The following is a 20,371-nucleotide window of genomic DNA, read 5'->3' on the forward strand; positions in this document are numbered from 1 at the left end:
GGATAGCGGGGACATTAACCCCCCTTTGCTCCCCGTGCCTGCAATCTGTGTTGCAAAATATGCCCAGGAAGGCATCTGTCTCTGGTCTCCCTGTTCAGGTTTTCTATGCATTGCAGAGCACTGGAGGGCAGCATCCAACAAAGTGTCAGAAACTGACCCCGGCAAAACACATTTCTATGTATTCTGGCCCTGGAAAACGTGAAGTTGCTGCGATCAGGATGGTCACTTTTTAATTTTATTGTTTATTATTAAAAATCACTCACACACTGCAATCCTAACCAAGAAAGAAAATAAGACGCCGACTTGGATGGCTTTGAAATGGGAATAGACAAATTGATGGGGGATAGGGCTATCAATGACTACTAACTGTGCTGGTTATGTTCCACTGTCAGAGGCAGCATGTTTCTGAATACTAGCTGCTAGAAACTGCAGAAGCAGAGAGTGCTGTTACTCTCTGTTCCTGCTTGTGGGCATCCTGTGAAAGCCCCCCTGGCCTGACTCAGCAGGCTCTTATGACAGCTTATGAACTGATAAATGCATCTCCTCTATTACTCTCTTCTAAGGACACTGTGAATTACATAATAATTAATTATGAAAAAACATGATGAAGAGCAATGACTATTTATATGCACACAACGCACAGGCAAATATATTTGTAACAGGTGCGTTACTAAATTATGATACATTAGGAATGCAGGAAGCCACTTCCAACTAGGCCAGTACTGTCTGCAAGGGAAGAGTTATCAAGCCTCCTATCCTCCATACGATGGTCTGAATTGCTCCCCCTTCTTCTACACGCTGACAATTTTGTGTTCAGAAAGTCCCAAGCCTTCAGCTAATGACACACAGATGTAGCTAATGCAACATCAGCAGTAGAGCATCTGCTTTGCATGCAGAAGGTCCCAGGCTTAAACCCACCAAGTCAAGATAGGGGCTGGGGAAGACACTTGGCTAGAGAGCTTCTGCCAATCTGTGTACAGGCCCCACAGACAGTACTGACCTACATGACTCCTCCTGCCTTCCCTGCAACAGGCGCCTGTCTGATTTTGACTGGTAACTGATTCCAGAGAGCTGGAGCTGCAACACTAAAAGCTCAATTTCTAGTACAGGCTAAGCACACTTCTGGGGCATATGGTACTCTCCAAAGTGCCCGATCTGAGGAGTACAGTTGCTGGGCAGGAATATAGTGGGCAAGGTGGTCCCATAGATATCCTGGTCCCAGGTTGTTTAGCACTTCACATGTTAAAAACAGGTTTAAACTCAGTTTATTGGCTCTCATCCAGCTGTGGCCAGACACTAGTCCAGAGGCTGCATGGCTACTCCTGATTCGGATGTTCTGGAGATACAGAGCTGCATGCCATCAGCATACTGATGACACTTTCCTCCACATCCCTAATGGCTGATCTCAAAAGCTTCATATAGATGATAAATAGGGGGACAAAATGATACCCCATAACATAAATGCCAACTGGCCAATGAACAGTCCTGCAGGTGGGACTGTAACTGCTGTTAAACACTCATCTCACAGGAGGATGTCGCGGTTGGAGGTATCAAAAGCTGAGAAAATATCAGGCAAATGAAGCAAGGTTGTAGTCCCCTTGTCCCTCTCCTGAGAGAGGGATCATCCACCAGGGTGACCAAGGCTGACTCGCTGTCAAAACCAGGTCTGAAACCAGATTGAAATAGGTTTGGACAATAAGTTTCATCCAAGAGGGCCTGGAGCTGCCCTGCCACAGCCCTTTCAATCACCTTCCCAAGAAATGTTGTTATTAGCAACCGTGATGATGTTTAGGTGCCTACTAAAGACATGTTTGTTTAGTTAGGCTATCCCAGTGGTGTAACTGAGTCATTTATGTAAAATCACTTTTATATTTGATGAAATAGTTTGGTAGTTTCTAGAGTTTGTGTGGCTGGTTTTATCACTTTAGAGTTTGCTGAATCAATTTCACTAGAGCTTGTGTTATGTGCTTTATGGTGCAAAGCAGTCTATAAATTTAACCACATAGCAGCCACATAGGGCGGAGTAGAGCTGCTCTCCCCACACCAGTGTCACTGCAGTTTGCTTAGATGGGCTGGGGCAGGACAGTGGCAAGCAGAAGCAATGCAGTGCTCCTGCTGCTGCATCAGGTCTTATTCACACTTGTCTTTTGCTCCACTCTTTCTAGGCAGTGAAAAGCTTTGTATTTGAGTGCTGCCCCCCCTCGTGGAACTTTCCCTGTGAAAACATGCTCTTTAAAGCTGAATCGGAGCAAATGTCAATCTACAGAAAACCTGAACTGACATTTGGTCTGATTCAGCTTTAAAGAGCAGGTTTCCACAGGCATGACTCCAGGGCAAAAACCCCAACACCACTCAGACACAGAGTTTTTACAGCTGGAAAGAGCGGGGCAATTGGTAAATGTGGTTAAGCCTTCAATCATATAGGCAACCTGTGCTCATCTAGGAATTATGCAGGGGTGTGGGTGGCACTGTGGTCTAAACCACAGAGCCTAGGACTTGCCAATCAGAAGGTCGGCAGTTCGAATCCCTGCGACGGGGTGAGCTCCCGTTGCTCAGTCCCTGCTCCTGCCCACCTATCAGTTTGAAAGCACGTCAAAGTGCAAGTAGATAAATAGGTACCGCTCCAGCGGGACGGGAAATGGCGTTTCTGTGCGCTCCTCTGGCTTCGCCAGAAGTGGCTTAGTCATGCTGGCCACATGACCCGGAAGCTGTCTGCGGACAAACGTCGGCTCCCTCGGCCAGTAAAGCAAGATGAGCTCCGGAACCCCAGAGTCGTTCGCAACTGGGCTTAACTGTCAGGGGTCCTTTACCTTTACCTTTACCACAAGGGCAACACTATGGCTCCACCCCACCACACCAGCTACTACTGGTAACATATGGCAATCCCAAATGTATGATGCAATATCACTGCACTCCTGAGTGTTCCCACTCCAGTTCCAGGGAAGAGGTGCAAGGAAACTCAGAACACAATGATGTCACACGTCACACTTCTGTATTGCTAGATGCTTCTGGGGAAAAGAGAAGGAGAAGAGGTAAGGCTGCAGTATCTGGTGGTAGCTGTACAAACTCCATAACATCTGACTCTTGCCTACAACTACTCTGCTTTCTATCCAGAGTTCGGTAACGATTTTGGGAGTCTTCTTATTGATTTCAGCCAGTCTGATAGCAAGACTGTTTTCTCTTAAGGACAATCCAGTTCGATGAACACTAAAAATAACACAAGCAAAGGGAGAAAAGAGCCTAAGCCTGCACTTTGAACCTTCCCAAGCAACTCTTTGAATCAAGCATACTGAATTATTTTGACGTGTTGCACTGATACTAAACCTCATGTAACCTCATGGACTGGCGCGAGGGCTTGGCTGGGCAAGAGTCCCAAAGCAATTCAGAGCTCATTAGCAGCACCATTATTTTAAAATGTCACCTTGATCTAAAAGCAAAGACAGATGTTACCATTAAAGTGTTTCAGTTAAAAACTATCTCCCTTTATGAAGCAGCTTGCAGAACAAAATGAGAAAAGATAGATGTCACTAATGAGAAAAGATGCAAGCTCTTGTTTGGAAACTGATAAGTATTCATAACTATAGGTGCCAAATAGTGAAAGAAACCCAAGAGCCATCCAGTTCAGGGATGGCCAGCTTGTTGGGTCTCTCCCCCCGCACCACAAGCTATTTCAACAGCCTTCTGTTTTAACGTTGCCTTTTTGGCAATGATACCAACTGAGAGGCTCACCTGTGCCCACAATAATATACTTTCAGCAAAGACTTGTTTAAGAATCCAAGAAGGAGCCCTGCTGCATCACACCATCTAGTCCAGCTTTTGTCATCACAGTAGCAAAACAAGATGCCTATGAGAAGCCTGCAATGGGACATGAGCGTAATGCTCTCTTGCCATTTGTGAATCCTAGCAACTGGTGTCCAGAGGTACACTGCTACCAACAGTAGAGGTGGATTGCAGTCATCATGGCTAGTAGCCAATGGATAGACTTGCATACTGCCCAGGCTTGCGTCCTGGGGAGGTCACTTCAGTGCTGCTAGCGTAGTCGTTTGACTTTACCTCCAGAGGCACACTCCATTGTCTTTTGAAACAGATGGATGCTGACAAAAAAAGTGGGCAACGGGGTAGAGAGGTGTTTCTTACCTGGCCTTCTGATGGATGGTTCACTGCTGCTTTTCAAGAGAGAGACTGGGAGGAGCAAGGAAGCACAGAGATGCATTGTGGGGAAGAAAGCATTTGGCCCAAGCTTACCTCATGCAATCTTTTTTCCTTCTTCACTGACACCTCATCAAATGTTTTCACACTGAGTGGCCGATTCTTGGGGTTAATACTGAAAACAAGGAGAATGAGAGATTCAGTCATGGACTTTTAGTTCTTTATTGTGTGGTGGAAAGATGAAAACAACAGCTGCATTTAGCTTTCAGGCACATGTGTACTGAATCATTTTTGTTGAGCCACGGCACAATCACAACACAAGGAGAATGCTGGAGCTGGTCCCCAAAAACTTAGGACTCACCTGTGCAGTTGCTGTGTGGCCCCAACAAAGTTGTTCTAGCGCCTAGCCTCAGTTGCATGGAATATGGAAATAACAGCCACCAGCCCAAAAAATAGTTTGGAGGTAAAATTAGAAAGAAAAAAATCTCCACAGTCTACCCTCTCTCTTTCAGGTTTCTGTCATGCTCTAAATTAAAATTAAAATGCAGCTCCCTTCAATGAATGGATAGAAGATATGTACAAACTCACAACACATGAAAAAATGCCTATAAACGTAGACTTCCCATGGACAAATTTAATGATATTTGGAATTTTCTATAAATGCTGTATTAGGTTAAATGTAGGTTAACTACAATAACAATCTTGTAATGTTTAAAAGTTCTGTTTTTGTTTCGTATTGTATATGGTTGTTATCTTTCCCCCCCGTTTTCGCTTTCCCTCCTTTTTTCACGTTTTATTTTATCCTGTGCACTTAACAATTACATACACATTACTTTTTATATCTCAATAAAGAATATAAATATATTAACAAAAGAGCAAACAAAGGTGTAAAAAAACAGAACCCAGAACAGGGCTATGCAGGTAACATGACTATGAATACAGGAGAATGATACATTATGGAGGATGAAGGAAGTAGCCAGCAAATGGCATGACTGTTATGGAAGGGGCAAAAATGACCCCTCCAGAAAACCAAGTCAGCAGTGGAGAGGGGAGGCTCTACCACCCACTATTCCTGAAAATATCCCTTTATTGTCTCCTACATCAGGGTCAGGAACCTCAGGCCTAATAGCCAAATGTAGTCTTCCAACTCTCTCTATTCTCTATTCCCTTAGGATTCTCGCCTGGCTGTACCTCTTACTAGTCTTGCTCTGGCCTGAAAAAGGTTCTCCATCTGCACCTTGCCATCTTCTTTAAGAAGAAGTACAATTGTTGCCAAGAGATGCATTGCTGTCCCCATAACTCACAGCCATGTCCTCCTGCAATGGAGCCACTGCCTCTGCCTCCCTGTGATAACGATGCCTTTTTGCTGGTAAAGATATATAGATGCTGTATTATCTATTTGCTGAGATTCCGCAGGCTACCCCGGACCTCTTACATTTCCATCCCGGAACAGCAAACAAATCACTGGCTTTACCCTCCTGTTAGCAAAAGCTTAGAAACAGCAGCAGCCTTCTCCCAAACCCCAAAGAGAAGGACGAATCATTATGATTATTTTACAAAATCCTTACTAGGCTTCCAGTGTACTCCAGCGATGAAAACCCTTCTTCACATTCTCTTCAAGGATGCTGATTTTGGGTTTGGAATCTCCATCTGGGCACAACGTAATGTTCAGTGGGATGTAGTCTTTCCCATCCTACATATTTCATAATCAAGAAGAAAACAAGGGATTCATTTTTCTTACTTGGCTTCAGTCATTAGTGACTGTCACATTCTGCTGAGTTGGTCTCTAGCAGGTTGCCTATCCCAGAAACCCTCTGGAGTTTTGCTTCTTTCTTTCATTTTTCTATGAAACTACTGTGAATGTATTGGCAATGCAGCAGCACGATTAGGGCTTAGGGCTTTTGACTGGCCTCTCGTCTCTGAGGTGATCTAAGGATACCTAGTGAGCTGAGATTTAGTCTTGGGTCTCCCAGCTCAAAGCCTTGATCAGGAAGACAAAAATAACAAATTTGACACTCACTTTCAGTAGCTAAAAAGATCTGCTCATCTCTGTCATTTGGCATTGCCTATAACAATTTTCAAGGCAAATATTAGCAGAACTGGAGCACCCTCTTGCACATTTTAATGTTATGCCCTCAGTTCTCCTTGATGGAAGATTTAAGGAGTTACCTTATATTAACAGGTTATGTCCCTGTGGTTCAGACCTAAATGATACAGTAATCCATGTTTTATTGTTTTGCAATTTTAACACCAAATAGTTGATCAATCCACTAATCACTTTGAATCTTGGAAGACTGGTGGAAATGTTTATCTTCTTCTTTCTGATACAAATAAGTTAATTACAGAAATGGTAATTAAATTTCTGCTAAGTGCAATGATGATACAAGTAAAAATATTTTCCAAATAAATGAAATCTTTTTCCAAAAAGCACACACAAACCCTGCCCTGAGATATTTGATAATTCTGCAATTCTATTATGGTATGTTTTATTGTGAAATCTGGATCAATAAAATGAGTTATGATCACTTATATATCTATTTATTTAGGTAATTTATACATTGCCACATACAGTGGTACCTCGGGATGCGAACAGGATCCGTTCTGGAGCCCCGTTCACATCCCAAACAGAACGCAAAACATGACAGCGCATCTGTGCGTGCGCGGGTCGCATTTCGCCGCTTTCGCGCATGACGTCATTTTGACCATCTGCACATGTGTGAGCGGTGAAACCCAGAAGTAACGCGCTCTGTTACTTCCGGGTCGCCGCGGACTGCAACCCGAAAGCGCTCAATCTGAAGTGTATTTATCCCGAGGTATGACTGTACTTCGAAAATGGCTCAAAGCAGTTTACAGCATTCTAAAAAAATCATCAAAAATACAAAACATATTTTTAAAAGTTCATGTTGTAAAGCAGCACAGAAGAATTAGGTAACATCCTCCCAAACATCATTATATAAATCTAAAAGAACTAACATAGTAACTACTAAAAGATCAAAATACAGAAACACAGCAAAGATACCTAGTCATCTCTTATGCCCCTTTTCAATGTGCTACTTTCGTTGAGTATTCTTTACATAGCCATACCCATATCCTCCAAGGGGGTCAAAATAAAGGAGCTAGACCAGGCTTTGCCAACTACCAGACCACAAGACACACCTAGTTTTTGGAGGAGGAAAACAAGAAAAAAATATATTCTGAATCCCAGAAGCCAGAACAGCAAGAGGGACCGCTGCGCAGTGAAAGCAGCAATCCCTCTTGCTGTTCTGGCTTCTGGGATAGCTGTGCAGCCTGCATTCGCTCCATAAGACGCACACACATTTCCCCTTACTTTTTAGGAGGGGAAAAGTGAGTCTTATAGAGCAAAAAATGCGGTCAGTGCCCCTGAACGGTTTTTGACAACAGCTCTCATCAGCCCAAGCCAGGGCACAAGGCTGATGGAAGTTACGGTCAAAAACATCTGGAGGGCACCAGGATGGTGAAGGCTGTGTTAGATGAGCTTCCCAAAAGACATGTCTCAGGATATCTGCACATCAGTGTTGCTACATTTTTTTCTAAGGAGCTCAAGGTGGGGCACATAGTTCTCCCCCTCATTTAATCCCCACAACAACCCTGTGAGGTAGGCTAGGCTGAGAGGCAGCAACAGGCCCAGGATCTCTATTCAGTTTCAGTTTGATTATGTATTTTGTGTTCTCATTTTGTATTTTTATGTTGTGAGCCTTTCTTTGTTCTTTGGACGAATGATGGTATGCAAATTTAATAAATAATAGCAATAACAATGGCTCAGCGGGGATTTGAACCCTGGTCCCCCCAAGTCCTAGTTTGGTCCTCTAACCACTACATCACCCCACGAAGACCCTTTTCAATTCTGCCACCACCCTCTTCACCTACTTTTATTCTTCTTGTTCCTTAACATCATCTTTTCTTTCTTGTTCTCCTTGGCTATGTTTGGAATACACAAATTATACTCCCCACCCCCACCCCCACATGGCAAACTAGGTCTCCATCAACTGAGCTTCACTGATTTGTTTCGCCAAGTGAAAAGGGAGAACTGAAAACCAAGATACTGAAGGTTACATAACAGCTCTGCTCTAAAAGCAGAAATAAAAGGTTGATCAAGCTATTGTGCAGCAGGCAATTATGTAATTGCCTTTGTGGGACACAAAGCCTTTTATGTTAAAGCCCTTGAAAGCAATGATGAGTTTAGGACACCGGATATATGTCTGTGTCCAAGCTACATATCTAAGGAGAAACAAGGTAGTCACTTTCTGGATGCTGAAAACTAATTAAAAATATGCATATTGTTTATCTAGGGAGACAAATTAGGCTTTCAATGATTGGACATGATTTTTTTTGCTGGTCATGCATGGCTACAACTGGATCTGTGAGCATGAGATATATTGTGCCCATTCAACATTTGCTCTGTATTTTCTGCTATGATGCAACCTTTAACAAACTTGTTTAATGTAAGTTCCCATATTTCAGCAAAAGCACACAAGCTCTGCACACATTGATTAAACTTGAAACAAGATAGATTTCCCTGAACTTTACCTGTTGAACATTTGCCTGGAGTAAGTCTCCTAAACGTTCCACAAGTTCGGAGAAGGTGGGCCTCTCTGTCGGCACTCCATGCCAGCAATCCAGCATGGTCTTGTAGCTACAAGAAAAGAGAATTGAGCTTTAAACATCAACAATTCTTATTCACTTGTGATGTTATCTTTTCTCTTCCTGTCACCATCTGAAAGCTGGTATAAGGGCTTGTCCAGACTTCCTTTTGTGCCACGCTTTCAACGTCTGTGTCTGAGAATGGTTTTTTGTTTTGTTCCGCTGCTTTCCCCAGATTGCAGACCTGGGTGATGCTTTTCTAGAGCAGATTACCAAAGATTCAGAAAGGAGTGGTACAGTAGTAATGGGAGACTTCAACTACCCAAATATATTTTGGATGGCAGGTCTAATGATATTACATTGGCCGTGGCAAAGTTTCTTCCAGAAGTTAAAAGAAACAAAGATCATCATGCTTGAGACGTAACAAAATGACGGCCTGGGTTTCTCTCTCTTTTGTGATTGGCTGTCTTGACTGTATTTTGTTCTGAAATTGTTCTATGGGTCTTTGGACTGCAATAAAGATTTATTTATCTGTTGGAACTCAAACTCTGCCAAAAATGTAAAGTCCAACAAATTCCTCAACTGCTTCAATAACAATTTCATTTTCTAGAAGGTGGAAGAAGCAACAAAGGGGAAATCTATCTTGGATCTGGTCCTCACTAACAGGGAGGAACAGATCAACAAAGTGGAAGTACAGGGAATCTTGGGAGGAAGTGATCATGTCCTCTTGGGTTTCATGATACAGAGACAAGGGAAAGCTGAGTGTAGTCAGACACGTACTATGGACTATAAGAAGGTCAATTTCAAAAAGCTGAAGATACTACTGGGTGAGATACCATGATCAGAAATACTCAAGGAGAAAGGAGTCCAAGATGGATGCTAATTTCTTAAAGGTGAAATACTGAAGACATAAAAGCAGACAATTCCAAGAAAGAAAAAGTGGGAGGCATCTAAAGAAACCAGTACAATTGCATAAGGAGCTCACAGATGAGTGGAGATTTAAGAAGGGCATGTCTAGGGAATGGATAAATGGAAAAGCACAAAAGGAAGCATATACATGAATAGCCAACACTTGCAGGCAGAAGTTCAGGCAGGCTAAAGTGCAGAATGAACTCAGGCTTGCAAGAGAGGTTAAAAAATATATAAAAGGTTTCTTTGGCTATGTTTGAGGAGACAGGAAGAATAAATAGGTCCTTTGGATGGAGAAGAGGGAGAAATGCTATTGGGGGACAGAGAGAAGCCAGAGCAGCTCAGCACCTCCTCTGCCTCTTTTGTCACTTCCAGAAAAGCAGTTCCCAACCCGATGATAACAAAATTAATGATGCAAGGAGGGAGCTGCAGCCGAAGACAGGAAAAGAAGTGGTAAGGGAACACCTAGCTACTTTAAATGAATTCAGATCTCCAGGGCCTGATGAGCTTCACTCAAGGTACTAATGGAGCATGCAGATATAATCTCAGAGCCTCTGTCTATAATCTGGAATAGCTGGAAAACAGAAAAGGTCCCTGTGAGCAAATGTCACCCACATCTTCAAAAAGGAAGTTTGGTAATAAGGCATACACTTTGCATGTAGAAGATACTAGGTTCAACCTCTGTCATCCCAAGTAGGGCTGGGAAAGACTCCTGCCTGAAATCCTGGATAGCTTCTGCCAGTCATTGTAGATAATACTGAGTTTGATGAACCAATAGGCTCACATAGTGTAAGGTAGCTTCCCATGTTGACCTCTTTAAAATGATGCATTGCGGGTTAAGATCATGATTAGGACTGGGTGATGTATCAAAACATTGTCCTGGACCGGTCTGAAGGCCTTCACCTGGTGGTATATCACTGGGGGGCTTGCCTGCCACCTTCTTTCATTGGCTGCCTCCTTCGTCCCTGTGCTGGGCGCTGTCGCTGGAGGGAACTGAGGCAGTTTCACCCCATTGCCTTGCAGCGCTGGGGCTGAATGATGCTCCTTTTCAACATCACTATGTTTAGCTGGTTATACATCAGAATGTTGAAAAGCTGTTATCACCCAACCCTAGTCATGACTGCCCACATTCTAGAAAGCTGAACCACTGAAAGGTAAGCTGACATCTTGGTATTTATGAGAGAAGACTGGTTACTACATTTCCCCCTTTTTATCACTCTTAAAAGCCAAATGCTTGTATGAATTGGTCCTAAGGTCATTTGTATGAATGAATGAACACATATTCCCAATTTCATAGTAAATTACAGTACTTTTACACAGTATAACTATGTCCACATAAATGTTTTTAATGAAAAAAAATCCCACTTGTCTATTTAAAAGCAACTTGCATCCCACTTGTTTTTAGAACTTCTAAGGGAGGACCACCCCCACAAATGGTAAAGAATAGATATAATTTCCTAACCGCTGCTTTTGGACTAGGTGTTGGGTGAAACAGCTGTTCAGAGTACATTACTCAGCCAGCAGCTCTGCAAGGCAAAAATCCACACAGTACTTGAAGAAGAAGGGAGAGGGTAAGGCAGGCACACTAAACATTCCAAAAGGAAGAGGAACAATGAGGGACATATGCTGAAGCACATTAATACATAATGCTGTCCATTAGCAAAATTAATTGATAGATATGATTCATGCATTTCATCTCCAACAGGGTCAATATATCAGTACACAAAAGTGACCAAGGAAGACATGTGAATCACAATGGGGGGATTGGAAGTCATGTTGGAATTTGTGATGTGTGAACTCAATCTTTTTTTTGTATTGAGTGTTGATCATTTTGTTGATTGTTGTGTATTATAATAATAATAATAATAATTTATTATTTATACCCCGCCCATCTGGCTGAGTTTCCCCAGCCACTCTGGGCGGCTCCCAATCGAGTGTTAAAAACAATACAGTATTGTTTTGTACTTTTTTAAATAAAAAAAACCAATAAAGCATTTGAAAAGAAAAGAAAGACAGACATGCGAGATGAAATTACATTTCTGGAGTTGAATATTCTGGTGATCTCATCCTTGTCCCTTCCTTGAGGCGTCGACAGAAGTCCTCATCAATCTGCACACCTGGATATGGTGTCGCTCCTGTAGACACAAACACAGACACAGACACAGACACAGACAGACAGTTAATGTTCTGCCAGATGCTTTAAGCAGAGCCTGCATCTCCTGCAAGAAGGATAACACTTCCTTGATGCAACACCATCTAGCATCCCTACAAATAAATCAGAATGGATGCTAACTAAATAGCCAACATGGACCAATCTCCTTAGGAACAGATAATGAAGAAAGCTCAATAAACTGGTCATCTGGAAGCACCCTGAAACGGAAATCTCCACTTATCATTATGGCTCAGAATTATTGATAGACAAATTATTTTTAAGCTGTCTAAGCTGGTTGCCATCACCAAATGTGGTGGCACTGAATTGCAGAAAAAGGAGATAAGGTAAGGAGATTTGTGACCTACATACTATCATGTATAGAGAGGATGGGCTCATAAGTGGGACTGGCCAGTATCCCATTGTCCAGATGGATTTTCCCTGAAAATCTATGGCCTGGGACTAGGTGAAGAAATGTCATGAGATGGTTGCCTGCAGGTGATTCAGTTCCTCTTAGTTATGCATAGATGCGAAGTCAATGCAGAAATCCCCTTGCAGCGATCAAGCAAAACTATTGTGCGACTTCAGCTCCTGAAAAGACTCGGTCAAGAGCAAAAGTTTAAGGCAAGATAAGCTCAAGCTCTTGTTTCATGAACGGCTGATGGGATAAAAAGAAATGTGAAATGTACTGGATAGAAAATGTCTAGAGAGACAAGCCACCTCAGCCCGCTGCTTGCACCTTGTTCTCTTTTGAAGACCCTGCAGGAGCCTTGCCTCCAGTAATGACAGCTGAACTAATATGACAAGGAAACCGAAAAGAACACAAATAAATCACCCTGACTAATACAACTGTCAGGGCAAAGAAAGTAAGTGTGCAATGGAGCTGAGAAGCTCTCTACTAGACCTTGATTTCCTCAGAGCGGGGTGGGGGCGAGGAAGTATATTCCACTTCAGAATTGCAAGTGTTGGGACAAACATGACTCTCTTCAACTATGCTTCAGGTTTTATCTCCCTTTTTGTTTTTGTTTTGTTTTTTACAGGATGCCCATAAAACTGCTGGCTTGAGACAGCCTGAAGGCAGAAAACGAAGGGAAACCAGGCCTTCTTCCTCTTCATTCATTCATTCTTGCATATGTACATTTCATCACATTTACATCCTGCCTTTCTTCAGCTTTGGAACTCAAGGAAGCCTAAATGTGGTTCTTAGTTTGTGTCCTCCATCCAGGTGCTGACCAGACCTTGACCTGCTTAGCCTCAGGTGTCTTAAGTTACTATTTGACTATAAGCATCTACAGGACAAAAGAGCAAAAGAACAAACCACTGGATCAGGACGAGGAGGATATCATCTAGCTCACCATACTGTTTCCCACAGTGGTCTAACCCAGTGCTCCCAAAGTCACCCCTGATCCTGAAGCTTACCTATCTACTGTATGTGAAAAAACATGCTTTGGGGATTTAGAACTAGACAAAATACCTGTGCTGTATGTAGTTATTGCTAATTCATACAATCCTTCTGACATGTCAGGAAGTGAACCTGTAGCAACTCCTTGAGCTGTCACTGCACACCTGGTAAATCTTAAGTCCACCTTAAATCAAACAGCAACCAGGATTGCCCCAACCCTTTGATTACATTGCATTGTAAAATGTTAACCAACTACTTGCCAACTTTTCAAACAATTTATTGATCGCTTAAATGTATATTATAACTGCTTCTTCAATGCTGGACGGGCGTTAAAATAACTTAGTGTTTCAGAAAACAACAGATAATGTTCTGAGTGTGAGTTCCCTGTTCAGCAGCTTTCCCTGGAATCATGCCTCCTGAAAGCTTGAGTTATTATAAAAGTTAATAGAAGAATTAATTCCGCTCTAACTCTGTAAGCTTCCCAATTCCTTTATTTCCCAGAGGGTTGTGGGATGTAACGTTCTTTTCATAATCTGGCCTCCCTGAAGCCTGAAGAATCATTTGGAAGAACATGTAATCCGGTTTTAACATAGGAGATTTAAAGGAATCTGAATGGGAGTCCAAGTTTTGAAGAATCTCTGTACACTTTACATTCCATGCTCAATTTCCTGTTTTTGTCTGTCTCTGGCCTGACAGCTTTCACTGGATGCTTGGGAGCAAAGTAAGTAATGCAGGAACAAGGAGGAATGAATGAGAACCCAGGCCAGAGAACAACTGTTCCTTAAAACTGTTTGGATAACCTGGGGGTTGTCGCTTCAGCCACGGTATGCAAAGATGTGTTCCAATTGCTAAGGAGGCTTTTATGAAAACAATGTTGACAGAAGTTGGAAAATCCCTTTTGGGTGTATAAGAATATTTAAAATATGAATGTAATCAAACATAGAAGATATAAATAATATATCCTTAGGGTTTGGTCTCCTTTGCACTTCCTCCTTTCCTCTTTGACTACCTCCAACTCCACATTCCTTGTATCAGTTTTAATCATAGGTCAGTGTCACGTCTGCACTACTTAATAAATGCTATGCCAAACCTTCAAATGGTCTTTATTTTGACTGCTTGCGGGGCAGCAGGCACAAAGCATAGTCGTCTCAGAAAAAAGTGGTATGTGTATGTAGAAGTGATGTCTTTTACTATCTGAATTTTTTATTTTAATATAGGCAGTGGAGTGGAGGAGCCCTGTAAAAGGGGATTTTGGAAGCCCAAACATGCCCCATAACAAAGGCAAACAAGCCTTCATGTTCTGGTTCTTAATGATCTGTAAAAAAATTTTTATGTAAGTGAGTTCCATCACTGACACAGCTCCTCAATTAAATATTTATTGCATGAACTGTAGATAGGAGAGTGCCAAAACACAGAAATGCCTGGCTGATTTTTATCAACACATTGCTTTGGAAGAAAAACTTGCTTTTCAACTGCAGCCACAGAAAAGGAAATGGGACTCTAATCCTGAGTCACACGACAAGGTAATCAGAAATTGTGCTGTGACCAGAATGGGATGCAACCCAGTGCAGATAGAGCAACCCGTTGTCTCAATGGAGCAGTTTGGGTTGGCAGTAGGGATGCACGAATCTGTCATTTTTAGTTTTCCCCCCATTACTCATTTTTCCAGACTTAGATTCTGTTGTCCACATTTCCACATCTGTTTGTAATCTTTATATATATATAAAAGAAGCCCCATGAAAATTCAGTGATTTTCTCCTAATATGCACATTTCTGTATGCAACTTTCTCTCATGCGCATATTTTTGCAATATACCCAATATACTCTGTACCCAAAGAGAGTAGGTACAAGTTGGATTCCAGAGCAGAAGAGACTATTATGATTGACTATGCTCCTGGGAGCAAAGTATACAACATAATGGGCCTGAGAAAGGGAAAGTCAGCACAAGACATGTGGTTCATTTACCTCGACTACTTTGCTTAGGTATTCCACAACCTCTGTGTGGTCTTGGTCATTTTCAGTTGCAATAATTAAACCATCTACAATGCCAAAACTTAATAAAATTATTCATTTTTGCACTTGGTGTATAAGCACCTGTCTGTGTGATGCTGTGTGTAACCCCAGCTGTATAGTTTCTCATTCCATGCTGTAGCAGCTTGTTCTGAGCCACCAAGCCCCTTCTGAAATTTGCATACTAGATGTGCTTCCTTTGGTTTGATAAAACCTTTAGGCTGTTCCATATAAATCTCTTCTGAGATCTGGCCATGCAAAAATGTGGTTTTAATGTTCCACCTCCATTTGTTTAGAAACAGTGATGCTGAAAAGCAGGCTAGCACACACCCCCCCCCACCGCCCTAATGTCTCAGACTTCTCCAGATGTTTTGGACTACAACTCCTATCAGGCAGTCTGGAAATTGGAGCCCAAAACATTTGGAGGGCACCAAGTTGAGGGAAAGCAGAATATTGTAACTAAGTCTAAGCTGAGAAATAGAAACTGGCATTCTTTTCCAAGATCCACAGCCTGATGAAGCATTTGGACAAAAATAACCACTTTGTTGTTATTCAGATTCTTTCTAATAGATCAGCCTGAATACTTGCAATTGTAGATTGTTATGTTCAGTTTCTGTTAATTGGTTCTCGTGGGAAACTTGCAGATTCTAGCTTCGCACAATTAACTCAGGCTGGTGTCAATTTACTCTTGGCAGAAAGCCCAGGTCAGCTTGACCTAGAAACTGCTTACTCTGATTGGTTAACGACCAGCACTCAGCTCTGTTATCTAGGGATTGCTAGCTCAGTTTGATGTGAGGTGTTGTTAGGAGTAGAAGTGCTGTGTATGGTTTTGAGAGAGAGAAAGAGAGGATTTATTTTTGCTTTGATTTGTATGCAGAAACTCTGCTGGTTTTATTTTCTCCTTTTAATAAATCCTGTAAATAGTTATTCTGAGTCTAGCTGACTTGTCATTACTGCCGCAACTAGCTTCTTCGCTGTGCAGGAAAACTCTGCTACGTTTGGGCTAAAGCCAATAGGGCTATGCCTGACACTTCAAAGTTCCATGAGGTTATGGGCATTGTGCTGCCAGCCTGAGTTGCGGTGGTGTCAGCATCAACGGCGTTGGTTCCAGTAGTTCCAGAAGTTGTTGTTCCTGGCTGGTTCCTGACCGTGGTGAGCTGGTGACGCAGCGGACAGAAGGACAACAGCTGCAGCGTGTGAGTGCTGGGTGCTGTGGTTCCTGTTCTCTCTCTCGGTGGTCGTGAGTAGCTGGTTCCGGGTTCCAGGGACATCGCTCTCAAGATGGCCTCACAACCAGTTCAGATGGCTTTTGAGCGTCTGAATGACTCCAATTACTTGCTGTGGTCGGAACGCATGCAGGCAGTGCTGCAGAGGGATTGTCTCTGGCAAGTGGTGAGTACGTTTCCTGCGAAGCCTGATGATGAAGACCTCGATAAAGACCAAAGAGCAAGGGCCACAATTGTCTTGAGGCTGGAAGATTCCCAGTTGCCGTATGTGAGGGGAATCAAGACAGCTAGAGGTGTGTGGCAAGCACTTAAAGAACTCCATGTGCGTGAGACAGCGGTTTCCAAGCTGTTCATTCGCAAGGCATTGTACAAGGCAATGTTACAGCCTGGGGTTACAATGCAGGAACACCTACACAGTTTACAGTTAAAGTTTGCGGCGCTACAGGAAAGAGACTGTGCGTTAGACCAGCAGGAGAAGGTGGCTATTATTTTGAGTTCTCTCCCGGAAAGCTGGGATATTTTAGTTTTGTCTCTAGAAGGCATGCAGGAGCATGATTTATCAGTCAGTTACGTTACTGGGCGTTTGATTGAAGAATGGCAGAAGAGGCAAGAAAGGTCGTTGGCTGCAGAGGCTTCTACAGGCGGGCGGTTTGGAAGGAGTTCTCATGCCGTGCCAGAGGTGAAGCAAAAGCAGCGTACCAGTGAGGAGTCAGCATTTGCTGTTAGGCGTTGTTTCCGATGTGGGTCTTCAGCGCATCTAAAACGACAATGTCCGGAGTTGGTCAAGTCTCAGTTACCGGTGCAGGAGCAGAGACGAGATCAGCAGCAGCAGCGTAAAAAGAAATTCTTCAAACGAAAACAGTCGGCTCAGCTGGTGACCGGCGAGGTCAAGATTGCTGATGAGAAACAAGCGGTCTGGGTGGTCGATTCGGGAGCATCTCGCCACATCGTGAATTCAGATGAATTGTTTGTTTCCAAGAACTCAGCACAGCGCAGCCAGGTGGCTCTAGCAGACGGAAGTACTTCTGAAGTGATTTCGGGGGGTGCAGTTTTTGTTCCTTGTCTTCGTGAATGCCTGCAAAATGTACTTTGTGTGCCGTCATTAAGGAGCAATCTGATGTCTGTAGATTGTTTGCTAAAAGCTGGGTTTAAAGTGCATTTTGAAGGAGACAGTTGCATGATTAAGAAGGCTGGTGAGATTTTAGGCACTGCTAAGTCAGAGGGAGGCTTGTTTTGGCTTAAAGCAGGATCTCAAGTTGCAGCAGTAGTCAGTAAATCTCAGCCTGCAGTGAATAACAAAGCTATACATGACAACTGTGTGCACTTATTGCATAGGAAAATGGGGCATGCTTGCTGGAAAAGTGTACTAAAAATGTCTGAATTGGCTGATGGGGGTAATTTAAAGAGTTGTAACAAGTACCTTGATTGTAATGTTTGTAAAAAGGTTAAAACCCACAGAGTCTCTTACCCCAGAAGTGACAGAGTTAGTGAGTCACCGCTACAGCTGGTTCACATGGACGTAATTGGTCCATTTGCTGTAAGCAGGGGTGGATCGCGCTTTTCATTAACAATTGTGGATGACGCCACACGTTATTCTTGGGTTTTTCCCATGAAGAATAAGGGTGACGTGTTCACTAAGTTTAAAGGCTGGGTGGCATCTGTGGAAAGATTTCTGTCCATTAAACTTAAAAGGATTCAGACGGACAGAGGTGGTGAATTTATGTCAAATGCCTTTAAAGATTGGTTACAAAAGCGTGGCATTGGGCATAGAAAAACGAACGTTTTTCCCCCAGAGGAGAATGGCGTTGCAGAGCGAAAAAACAGATCTTTACAAGATATGATGTTTGCCATGCTTGATGATGCTGATTTGCCCATGTCTTATTGGGGGGAGAGCATGCTCACCGCGTGTTATCTCCAAAACAGGCTCTTTCATCAAACAATAGGTACAACCCCGTACTTTAAATTGTTTCAGAAAAACCCCAAAATTGACCATTTGCATGTGTTTGGATCAAAAGCCTGGGTATTAATTCCGAAACAAATGAGGAAGAAGGGAGATCCTAAGACCAAACAGTTAGTGTTTGTGGGTTACCAGGAGCTGGGAAAAGGTTTCCGCTTTGCTGAAGGGACAAATGGCATTGTGATCTCCAGGAATGCCAGTTTTTGTGAACATAGTGGCTGGGAGAGACTACATGCCAATACTGAGGTTTGGTTTGAACCTTCCCAGGAGCTTCATGACTCTGAAGGTAGACACAGGGAGTCAGAGTCTGAGGGGGAGGAAAGTTCAGATAAGAGCTCTCAGGAAAGTGAAGTTAGCCAGAGACCAGTGGCTATGCAACAAAAGAGAGGTCGAAGTTCTGAGGAGGAAAGTGGGTCAGATGAAAAGTTTTCTCCCAGAAGATCTAAAAGACAAAACAAAGGAGTGCCTCCGGTGCGTTTTTCTCCAGATACTGCAAATGTGTTTAGTGTGATTGCAGAACCCAAGAGTTTTCAGGAAGTGTTAAAGTTACCAAAAGAGGAGGCAGAGCGCTGGAAACAGGCAATGGAGGAAGAGATGTCCTCTCTAAATGAGCACAAGGTTTTTACACCAGTAGCAGCGCCTGAGGGGGCAAAGATTGTAGGCTGCAGGTGGGTGTACAAACTTAAACCTCTGGTGACAGGAGAGTACAAATACAAAGCTCGTTTAGTGGCTCAAGGATACTCTCAGAGGCCTGGAAAAGATTATGACGAGACTTTTTCCCCTACTGCTAAGGGGGACAGTGTAAGGCTGATTTTAACGCTTGGAGCAAAGAGAAAACTCCTGTTAAACCATTTTGACATTCAGACTGCATATTTACATGCATCAATATCAGAAGACCTGTATCTAGCCGAACCGCCTGGTTATGAGACAGGTTCCAATAGAGTGTTAAAATTAAACAAAGCTCTATACGGTCTCAAACAGGCTGCAAGATCTTGGAACAAATGTTTCCATGAGGCCTTAGTGTCATTTGGTTTCAAGCAGAGTACAGCTGACAATTGTGTTTATGTACGTGGTACAGGCAGTGATCAAGAGTTTTGTCTGATTTATGTAGATGATGTTTTGTATGCCTGCAAAACAGATAAACAAACTAAAAGGTTTGCCAAGCAATTGTCCAGTAAGTTCAAAGTGAAAGACTTAGGCCCGGTTAGGACGTATCTAGGGTTGGAAGTGTGCTGGGCCCAAGATGGCAGCTGCTTAATTAGTCAGCAGAACAAAGTTAAACAACTACTGACTACATACAGGATGCAGGATTGCAAAGGGGCAGTGGTGCCTATGGATCCAGGTTTCATAAAAACACTTCATGTAGATGAGAGTCCTGAATTTGAACATCCTGATGTATATCACTCTGTAATTGGAAGTTTATTGTATCTAGCACAGTGGTCCAGACCTGATATTAGTTATGCAGTAGGCATATTAAGTAGATTGGTCTCAAAACCCACACTAAATGCCTGGAAAGGGGTAAAACAAGTTCTGAGATATCTCAAACAGACAATTGGCTATATGTTACAATTAAATTCTTCAGAGGATGAAATGTTGAGTTGCTTCTGTGATAGTGACTGGGGAAATTTGCCGGATAGAAAATCTGTCACAGGACTAGTCATAATGGTCGGTGGAGCTTTAATCAGCTGGCGGTCACGCAAGCAAGACGTTGTAAGTGTGTCATCAACGGAATCAGAGTATGCCGCATTGAGTGAATTGTGCAACGAGGTGATTTATTTCAAGCATTTGTTAACAGATTTAAATGTAAATTGTGGAGAACCAGTACAAGTTTACATTGATAATCAAGCTTGTATAACCTTAAGTAAAACAGAGGGTTTCAAATCGCGTTCCAAACATATCTCTGTAAAATACCAAAATGTACGTTGCTGTGTACAAGACAATGTAATCACCTGTACTTATGTATCAAG

General features: G+C 42.7%; 1 protein-coding gene across 4 annotated transcripts in view; it reads right to left on the bottom strand.

Moving 5' to 3' along the window:
- The window catches only part of LOC114588860 (vascular endothelial growth factor receptor kdr-like), a 192,683-nt gene that overhangs the window by 16,179 nt on the left and 156,133 nt on the right, over nt 1-20,371 (bottom strand). For all 4 annotated transcript variants that reach the window (XM_077922571.1, XM_028714546.2, XM_028714547.2 and 1 more), the window contains 4 exons: nt 11,696-11,795; nt 8,698-8,803; nt 5,718-5,842; nt 4,246-4,324 (listed from right to left, as the gene is read on the bottom strand). In XM_077922571.1, coding sequence (XP_077778697.1) covers nt 4,246-4,324; nt 5,718-5,842; nt 8,698-8,803; nt 11,696-11,795 — 410 coding nt within the window. The remainder of the gene's footprint in view (nt 1-4,245; nt 4,325-5,717; nt 5,843-8,697; nt 8,804-11,695; nt 11,796-20,371) is intronic.

Source organism: Podarcis muralis, chromosome Z (assembly GCF_964188315.1).
Source record: "Podarcis muralis chromosome Z, rPodMur119.hap1.1, whole genome shotgun sequence".
In the NCBI taxonomy this organism is placed as follows: Eukaryota; Metazoa; Chordata; class Lepidosauria; order Squamata; family Lacertidae; genus Podarcis; species Podarcis muralis.